The following is a 10,821-nucleotide window of genomic DNA, read 5'->3' on the forward strand; positions in this document are numbered from 1 at the left end:
ATTATGGGTCATTTTTTAAATGTATGCCTTGTTTTATTAATAGGTTCTCTGAATCATCAAAAATATGCCTATAATTTGAAATAGCTCAAACCAAAAGCCCTTAAATAGCATGACTGTAAAAGGGCAGATAATGCAATAATTCAGGAAAAATGAACCTGCCTTCTTATGATACTAATTAATACAGCCTGACTCTCAGATGATTGGTGAATACCCTGAGAAAAGGGAGAAGGAAGGTGTCATAGAGGTGACATTGTCCTTAGCACTATCAAACAGCAGAATTTAGGGCACAGTGCCTTGCTATCTGTGTGAGCTGGGGCAAGTCTTTTTTGTTAAATTTTAGATTGTTTATAAACTGAGACTAATACAATGTATGATTGTTAATTATGTACACCTTAAAATTGTGGTGTGGTGTTTGGCTCATCCTAGGCACTCAGTAAGTATTTATCCTCTTTTAGTGCTAGACAGGACCGGATCTCTCTTTGAGATAGCTTAAGGAACACATAAACCAGATCTTAATCCCAAAACTCTTTTCTACTAACTGTGGTAGTTATCTGGGGTTGCCTGATTGATCATTGGGAATTGTTAAGACAAAAGTGATATATCACATTACTGATTTTTTTCCTAGGGTGTGAAAAAATAAAACTGATAACTGTTTTTCATTGAATATTGCTTATTATACTTATAATGTTTTAATTTTTAAAATGATTGAATGTCCAGTACCTGTGAGTTGATGAAATATTAGGCTCATTTGTAGTCTTATTCCATTGTGAAGGATAGACTCATTGCAAGTGATTATGGACCATATGGTCCTGTGGACTGTGATTATAATTTAAAGCAATAATATGCAACTGAGAGATTTTTATTTGTATTATTTTACTGTTCAGAATTTCTCTTAACTATTGTTCATTCATAATCCTTCAGAGTTTAAATCACAATTATATATCTTTTTTATTCTAAAATCTCACCAAATTAAATAGTTTTATTACAACTGAAATCCCTTGGTAAAAGAGAAATATGGATTTAATTTTAATTGAATACTTAATATAATTTTACTAAGTGAAATAAAAGAAATAAAATTAAGCTACAGGCCTGGGTTCATATATTTTTGGAAAAATAATCCAAATTGGCTTTTAGTATTGTATTAAAATTTTATATGTAATATTTGTACTAACTTGGTGAGGTATATTATAACTGAATACTGTGAAATGATAACTATTAACTTACAAACTGAAACAAATTGTTATCAATGAATTAGATTTTCTTATGACTTTGTCCCTCACTCTTGAATTTGATTATTTTTCTACTATTACCAAAATTGATAGTATGTATTATATTCACAGTAGTGATGCCTCTAAAGTGTCATAAAGTCCTTATTATCTACAAGTACATATACAAATTAATGATAATAGCAATGTATATTCATTAAGAAAAACACTTCTACAGAAAATAGATTCCAAAACCAAAGATGATTTTAATAAAATTTTAAAAAGCATTTCACATGACAAATATTTTATAGTTTTAGAGTCAATGTTAAAATGCTTACAGATTTATATCTGTACTTAAAAAGACAATGAAAAAACACAGAAGTTTTATGATTTTTACAGCTTTGTTTTTTCTCTTTCTTGTCGTGTTGCTAGAGATGTTATCTTTGGTTTTGTAGACCCAAAAGCTTATCCACGTAACAATTTCTTATGGTTTATTGTTATAGCCCATTATGGTGTAAACATCCAGGGATTTAGCCAAAAATTATTGAATACATTTTTTTCTCACCATTTATAAAAATGATTTCTAAGTTTTCTCCTGACTTCAAAGTTGTGTTTGCCTTTTCTTTCTGGGAAGATATGGTTCATTATTTAAGGTGTCTCTAATATTAGTACATTGTAAGTTGATGAACTCCATGTTCCCTTTCATAATTTTATGGTATGGATAATACCCCTATTGTCTTTCAGTTTTTATCTTTGAAGGTTGAAAAAATATTATTTTAGCATGCTTTAAACTGCAGTCATTTCCTTCTTTGCTGACCAATCTCAGTGATTTGAATAGATTTTTATAGCATAATATAATGGACAGCACTCGCTAAAGTGTGGCAAACCCCTAAGGAACCCTTATATTTAATGTACAAAAAAAAAAAGGAACAGCAGTTCACAAAAGAGAAATAAATAGGAGTAGAGGTTGTAGAAAGAGAATTATAACATTAATAGCTGATTTTTATTGAACACAATGTAAGCCAGAGAGTATGGTATGCATTTTATTATTGTTTAAATAGATGCAGTTTGACTGGAACTTGACAAATCTAGGTTCAGCTCGGCTGGGTGTATGGCTTCAAGCCAAGGAAGCTGAGCTGTTCTGTTTCTTACTGAAGGTCTGTGGGTCAACTAGATGGATTTGCTCCACAGTTTCATATTCTGGGGCATAGGCCGAAGGGATAGCAATTACTCAGGAAAAACATTTCCCACTTCCCTAATGAAATACATATGGATTGAAACTGGCCTGCCATTAAAGCTCACATGTGAGATAATGCAAGAAGGCTTGGAGAAGAAATGACTGGGCTGTGAAAGCTTTAACCCAATCAGTGAATCACTCACCTGATGGGATTAATTGAGTGGTAATTGAAGGCAGGTGGGGTGTGGCTGGAGGACCTGGGCAGTGGGGGTGTGGCTTTGGGGTATATATTTGTATTTGGCAAGTGGAGATTTCTCTCTGCTTCTTGATCATCGAGCTGCTTCCTTCTTCCACATTCTGCTGCCATGAAGTTTAGCCTCACCTTGAGCCCCAAGGAATGGAGCCTACTCTCTATGGATTGAGACCTCTGAAACCGTGAGCCCTCATATAAACTTTTCCTCCCTAAAATTGTTCTGGTTGGGTCTTTTAGTCCCAGTAGCAAAATGCTGACTAAAACACATGCTACTGATTCTATCCACATGTTGTTGGTAAAGCAAATCACACAAAGAAGCTCAGTGTCAGGAGATGGGAAAACATACATTGTACATGGTCGAGTAAGAGTTTGAATGCAGAGAAGGGTGAAAAATTGGGAATCAAGAATCTAATCTTCCACACCAGCTGTTGCACTTTGGAAGAAGTAACTCAACATTTCTGGGTGTCTATTTTCATATTTGTAAAATGAAGATAAATGATTGAACCTATATCATAGAATTGTTGAGGATTAAATTGAATAAAATATGTAAAGTTCTTAGTATAACTGTCTAAACATAGTAAGAGGATAATATTGTTCAGCTATCTGTAAGACTTGAGTCCTAACATAAGGCTCATGTTTGTTGGCTTACCCTGGCATCTGGAATTACAACTAAATCTGTCATTCTTGGTCAACACTAGACTATCTTCTCTGTAATATCTGTCCCCTACTAAGACTGTGAATGAAACATTGTTAGGGTCCATATGTAAACCATTACTCTTATTCCCCTTAGGTATATTTAAAACAGACTACCAGGGCCAACTACCCATCCTCATGTCTCCAGCTAGTGGTGTTGTGGAGGCTAAGTCATCAATGATTCTCAGAGTGAATTTCTGTGCAGACCAGCCCAGAATTGTAAATGAAGTGGCAAAGTAAGTATATATTATGGTTCTTAATTCTAATATGGGTCTTAATAACTGCCCTGTTTACTCTTCAGGTGTACCTTTGATTGTATGTGAGCTTCTTTTTCTTTCATTCAGCAGTCATTCATTGAGGTTCTACTATTTGCCAACCACCAGGGTCTCAGAAATGGGAAGAACTAGAGAATAGAATATTGGTACACAAAACAGGAGCTGCTATCTTGAATTTTGTGGAGTGGATCAGGGAAGGACTCCACCTACAAGGCAATAGATGAACCAAAGAATTATCAGTGAGGAAGAATTAGCTAGCAAACAGCAGTGATGTGATTGGGTATGTGGTGTATGTCTGTGTGTAGGGGAAATGAGTGTTGGTGATGGAAGTGAGTTGGAGGAGTCATTTCAGGTAGAGCAAGTAGCAGACTTAAAATCCTAGAGGAGAAATGGTGGTTTTACATATTGTGGGATCTGAGGCAATGCAGAGTCAAAGAAATAGAGATGCAAAGTGATGCTTGAAAGAAAAGTGGTGCTGGGCTGATCAAAGACACACCTGGGATAAGAAGCAAGCAAGAGAGCAGCAGCAACTCCCTCTTGAATGTTACCTTTTATAGGCTAAAATCATGGCCGGGCATTAGGGGTGGGCTTAGTCTTGGTGATTGGCATAACGAGCATCCCCTGATTTTGTAGAAGGCAAGTTTGTTTCTCAGGAACAGAGACAGGCAATTTTCCTATCTCTCAAAGAGGGAACAAGGAAACTAGCAGGTCACTTTATCTCTCAAGGAGAGAACAGAGAAACCAGCACAACTCCATCTCAGGGGCTGGTAAGTTGTCTCCTATCTCAATAAGAGAACAGAGAGAGGCCAGCATGTCTCCATACCGGTAAGTTTTAACTTGGGTTTGTTTCTATTTCTTGAGAATAAGAACAGTGTTAATAAAATGGGGGTGGGGGAAAGGAAGGTGGCTGTAATTATGCCAACAATGCCAAATGAGATCAGAAAAACAGAATGACATAGATCCAGAACATTTTATGAAGTATTTCTGCATTTATTAATGGAAGGTGCAAGCAGTACAATGGGTCATCACCAGTATTTAAAAGAATGAAGTAAAAAATATCAGAATGTGTCTCAAATAGCAAGGGAAATTCTGTCTTATAATTATTTCTCTTTGTGTGTGTGTATGTGTGTGTGTGTATGCGTGTGTGACTACATTGCAATATAAAATATATTTCTTACTGAAGACCACAGTCATAAATGTGTGAGAAAATTTTGTGATCCTGATAGGAGCATAGGTTTTATTGTGAAGGCTGTGAAGCCTCAGGACGGCTTTAGGATGAGAATGTCTTGACTAGTTTGCATTTTAGAAAAGTCGTGCAGGTAGCAGTGTGAAAAACAGATCAGGGTACACAAATGTAGAGTGGGCAGTCTGATTAGAAATTATAATAAAACAAGAGGGAAATGATAAAGGCCTGAGCTAAGTAACAAACTGGGAGGACTGAGAAAAGTGTGATTGAGATATGTTAAGGAGGTAAATTTCACTAGAGTTGATGACTGATTGTAGAAAGAAAAGACAAAAGAAACATGTCTGTGGAAGAAGATCTTGAGTTCAGATTTGACATTTGGGGATTGACTTGCTTTTCAGAATCCTAGTAGAGCTGACTAAGACCTATTACATTCCCTTGTCTTGAGTCTGAGAAATTAGTTTAGTCTAGGTATATTGGGTGAAGGGTCATCAATGTATAAGTGGTAGATGAAACAGGAAGGTATTAAGAATAACTCTAAGAAGGAAGGTAAAGTGTGAAAGAGTAGGAGAGAAATATCACTCACTGTACATGGAGTTTACAAAGGATCCAAGTCTTAGAATGAGCAGGCAGGGAATAAGTGATGTAGAAGGAAAACCAGGAAATATGGTGTCAAGGAAGCTAAGGGAGGATAGAGGTGTAAATAGATGAGATTAACAATGCCCAATTTATTGGCTGTGATGTAAAATAAGTGCTTAGGTGATATGTGAGGAGTAGCCAGTTATTCATGTTATATGATAGGACTAGATTAAAAAGATTGCATTTATGCCAAAGAAGGATAAATATGGAAATGCAGTTGTAAAAGATAATTGAAATTAATATAGGGAGTTTTATGGTTTTATGGGAAATATTCTTTTCAGCAAAGTAGTTGGGTTGTGCTGAGATACTTTATATTGGGGTATTAGAATATGCATGAGATTGGCTGTTAGACTTGAGGTGTAGATTGACTTAGCTCAGAATTCTAGAGCTAGAGGTAATCATTTAAATCATCTAACTCCAGAATTAATGAAATAATTGGTGATATGGATATACCATTGAGTTCTTTCTGGGGTCAATTCATGAGTTTATTTTCCAACTTTGTTATTTCCAGTAGACAGTTAACTAGGTTGCAAACATGCCATTCCACTGTATAGATTCAGACAGCGATGCCTGTGAACCTTTGGCATGTATGTGAAATAAATTGGTGTTAGGCTATTGAATTTTGATTATAATACGATTTTGTAAGATTTTATCTATACATTTAGAAGAAAAAATAAAGTACTTAAAATTCTAATAAAATATTTATATATGTGTTTATTTTATTATCCTATAGAGTGAGTTTGCAAGGATGTCCTGATATACACTTCAGTATCAAAGCTCATGTAGTTGAACAGATTATTGAATTGTTGAACATGAACAGTGATAAAAAGTTGGAATGCGTACGCTTTGGTTCTGTTTTCTTTGGAACATCAAAAATTGAACAGGCAGTTCTATATAATAATAGCCCAGAATCCATAAATTGGGTGGCAATAATTCAAGATGATTCTGTTGGAGGAGAAATGGTAAGTAAATGGCGCAACAGTAAATGGCATAGTACGTATTATGATTTAAAACAGGTCGTTCTGAACCTACTAATATCCACAAGCTGTTTAATTATGCTAACATGGGCAGATAGATGTGATTTCATGTGTATTCCAGATTAACCTTAAAAACTTTAATAAATTAAGCTAACATTTATAATAATGTGTATCCAAAGTAAACCAGTTAAGTATCATGGATCAGTGACTAATTGTAGTGATTTTTGTTCTCATCAATTTTTCAATATCCTTTAAATTTTATCATGTACCTTACTTGGTCAAATTTAGGTATGTGTTATTTTAAAGACAGATATTTTCTATTTTCTAGATTCTAAAATTTCAATGATTGTTTTATGAGCTCCTCTTAAAATATTTTTGTGGCTTGCCTTTTATATGCTTTTATATATGCTTTTATATGCTTTTATTTCTGATTTTATGTTACAGGGTACAAATATTCGACAAAGAACAGATGTTGCTTTAAATAATCTCACCTACTTAAACAAAATAAAGAATATAGATATTACCAATTTTATCTCCTGTGTCCCAAATGAAGGGACTTTACTACCTTATCAAAAGGTTATAATTACATTTTGTTTCAGCCCGAAGTAAGTAAGTCCAAAATTTATTCCGTTATAATATTATTAAGTACTAATGGAAATTGTGTTAGCTACACTTTAACCAAATTGATTTTAATACTGTCATAATAAAGTTTGCCTGAAGGCATAAATCAGATTTTTCTTGTTATTGTTCTAAATATTTCCATCATGGTTAATATTATTGCCAATAATTTTCTTTTATTAGCACATCGTAATTAGACTTAATGCTTGTTTTCATTTTGACAAAATTATACATGCATGGAATTTGATTTACTCTTTCAGTACTGGTACCCCTCTTTCTTCCCCTGTTCCCTTTCCCTATTCTCCTTCCTTTACTATGCTGGTCTTCCTTTCACTCACTTATTTATTTTTGATTGATGCTTTATAGATATACATAAAGGTGGAATTCACTATGGTATATTTATATATGCACATAACATCCAATATTTGTGAATATAGTGCTAAAAAATTACTCTAGACCTTGTGGAAATGTGGTGGTGGAAGTGCCAAGTTTTTGGGGTTTTTTTCCCTCATTATAACCACAAACTGATTTGTGCTGTCCAGAACGTGTTGTCCCTGCAGAAATAGGTACGTGCAGTATGTAGAGAGATCTCCAAATAGGATGCAGTACTCATGGTAGGGCAGAATCTTTGATGACTGAGTATTTTAAGTATTAAATATATAGTACCTGCTGGGATTAACCACAACTGTTTTCTGAAATGCATACAAATTTTTGATACTTAGACCAATATATTTTTTATTTTAATGTTCTTGGTTTTATTATTTAGACTGGAAAGATTTTTGGAAGTGTTACTTTTAATATATAGTAGCAATTGTAGTGACACCTTGGTATGATGCAGTGTGTGTCAGTAACAGATCCTATTGCAAGTATGTTTATTCTTATTTATGAGAGGATAATATTCAATGGGCTTTTTTGTTGCAGTAGAGTCACTTGGTGATATCAATTTCCTTTTTTTGGAGGGGGGGGGGTTACTGAAGATTGAACTCAGTGGTGCTTAACCACTGAGACATATCCCAGCCCTTTTTAAATTTTTTTTATTTTGAGACAGGGTCTCACTAAATTGCTTAGGGCCTCGCTAAATTGGTGAGGCTGGCTTTGAACTTGCCCTCCTCTTGCCTCAGTCTCCCAAGTTGCTGGGATTACAGGCCTGTGCCACTATGCCTGGTTCAATTGCTTTTTGAAGACTGAGTTATGTTTTAATTTTAAGGAAGCTACTAAGTAATTGTCCCACTTGTCCAATCTAAAATTGCCTTACTAATGATAGCTTCCTATAGGAAATTTATTTGGTGAATCTATAAGATTCTGTTTAATAAGCAATATTTTAAATTCCAAATATTCTTTTCCATGGCAGCATGTTAACTTTGAGAGTCTGGCATGGACCTGTAGGTATGAGTATGATTTGAAATCTTAGTCAAATGTGTTTGAGCACACCATTTGCATTCCTTTTTCATCTTACATATCATTCTTTTGTGTATTTGTGAATCAACTGCCAGAAAGCTAACCTCTAGGTAAGGCACATAAAGATAGTCAGTGAGCAGGCCCATGATGTAACCCATCTCTGTCTTTGATCTTACTTCCCTTCTCTCCACCCTTCCTTTTTCTCTAACAAGATTTAACTCGTACAAATCTTGTTCTCAAAATCACTTGTTGTCCATGAATAAGAAGTTGGCTTGCAATATGCATTTAGTAACCTGGAGGAAAAAAATATGTAACAGAAGTTTTCAGTTACTCTCAAGAGTGAGATAGACTATTGTAGAAAATTGATCAGAGTCCTTGGTCAGCAATGAATTCTGCCTGGAAAGAAAATCCTTTACAGAGAAAGTGGCATTTGAGGTAGATCTTGATGACTTAGTGCATTTAAGTTACTCTTGTCTTACAAATGTTGGCATGAACTCATTTTTTCTGAACTTTATACTCTGTGGCCTTTTTTTTTGTCAAGTCTGTATCTGTTCAGTAATTTTGGAAAATAGATACCAGTTATATTTCTATTAACTTTCATTTGCTTGCATAGATTTAAGGATTGAGTCGATATTTTCTTTGAGAGGTGGTAATGTATATCACCTTTGCTTTAAAAATAACTGATTATAATTTTTACAGGCTAGTATTTGATGGTAAAAAAGATATTGACCCTTCACACAGGCAAGACTATGCTGTCTTTTTGAGATTTGAATCTGTAGGAAGTAAAGATGGATTTTTGAGAAATGATAACTATAAAACCATCAAAAGTAAGTATAAAATTAACAAAACCATAAAATGTATAGCAATTAAAATTGTTTAAAATTTTGACATCGATTTGTGGAGGCACTTTAATAAAATTGTAATTATTAGACTGAACAAAAATACAAGCATATTTAAGTGACTTTGGCATATGTTAAGAATGAAATCAACCTTAGAATCATTTACATACTAATTTTCTAGGTTAGAATTTAGATAACTTTATATCATTAGATAAACATGATACTAAAGAGTTGGATTTAAAAAAAAAAAAACTGGTTTTATTTTTCTATGTATGCCTAGATTTGTTTTTAGGGCTTGGCATGGGAACAAATGACTCATTCCATTTCTACCAGACCTTCATCTCTCTTAGACTCTATACAATAACTCTCAAAGACTAAGACTTAGAGATGTAATAAATAGGTGTTGTATCTTGTCATAGGATACTGATAAGGGCATATGTTTTATAGGTCACACGTGAAAGTACATTATACTTTTTATATTCTCAGTTAATATTGGGCTGGTTGTAGTAAGGAAAAAGATGAAACAAGACTTGGATCACTTCAGCAAGACAGAACAGATAAAATAAACAGGTTAGGGATTAAAATCCAGAAAAATAAACTGTGCCCAAGAGGGGGTAGGTTCATCCTGGATACTTAGGAATTTCAAAAGTCTAGAAGATATGCAGGTCAATACAAGTGATATTGAGCAAGTTTTAACTGTGTTCCTAGAACAGAAATTTATTACATCATTAATTTTGTCATAGTTTGTGATATTGAAAGATGCTGATCATAGAATATTTGCAGATTAATCTAACTTTGAATAGCTAGTGATGGAGATGCTACATTTACCTTAAAAGGTAATTTAGAATCAAGTATCATCCAATAAGAGCATCAGTGAAGAAATACAACTCTTTTGGTTCTAGTTATATTACTGTCTATAAAACTAAAAACTATAATCCATAGGTTCTGTCTTATTTCTTGTGTCTCAAAAACTTCATGTTTATTCCTGCCCAATTTATATTCCATTGTCCCATTATTTTAATCACTCTTTTCCATGTACATTTAAATCTTTGTTCTTTCCCAATATTGAATGAGTGGAAGTATTCTAATCCTAGTAAATTCAACTTTTTTTTCTACTCTGGATCTGTATGTGGAAAGTTGATCGTGTTGGAGAAAAACATGTAACCACGAACCAAATGGATTCTTTAAGATATTTGATATTCCCACTGTGTTCTTCCATTCGTTTGTCACATTCCAAGATGAATATCACACACCTTTTATTTTTTCTTCAAGTATCCCATTTTTCCTCCTTAATCTTTACTCTAAGCTTATAAACACTTTAAGTGGCCTTCTAGGTATTTCTATTAGGACATTGTGTTAGTCTGCTTTTTGTGGCTGTGACCAAAATACCTGACAAGAACAACTTAGAGGTGGAAAAATTTATTTTGGCCTCATGCTTTTAGAGGTTCATGTCATGGTCTGCTGGCTCAATTGCTGTGGGCCTGAGGTGAAGCAAATCATGATGGTGGAAGGGTGTAGTAGAGGAAAGCATCAGTTCACCAGAACCAGAAAGGGGAGGGCAGGT

General features: G+C 34.2%; 1 protein-coding gene across 1 annotated transcript in view; it reads left to right on the forward strand.

Moving 5' to 3' along the window:
• Cfap47 (cilia and flagella associated protein 47) overlaps positions 1–10,821 on the forward strand; it is a 424,564-nt gene that overhangs the window by 7,978 nt on the left and 405,765 nt on the right. The window contains exons 3-6 of the mRNA XM_048796386.1: positions 3,351–3,564; positions 6,159–6,387; positions 6,847–7,007; positions 9,118–9,245. Coding sequence (XP_048652343.1) covers positions 3,351–3,564; positions 6,159–6,387; positions 6,847–7,007; positions 9,118–9,245 — 732 coding nt within the window. The remainder of the gene's footprint in view (positions 1–3,350; positions 3,565–6,158; positions 6,388–6,846; positions 7,008–9,117; positions 9,246–10,821) is intronic.

Source organism: Marmota marmota, unplaced genomic scaffold (assembly GCF_001458135.2).
Source record: "Marmota marmota marmota unplaced genomic scaffold, marMar, whole genome shotgun sequence".
In the NCBI taxonomy this organism is placed as follows: Eukaryota; Metazoa; Chordata; class Mammalia; order Rodentia; family Sciuridae; genus Marmota; species Marmota marmota.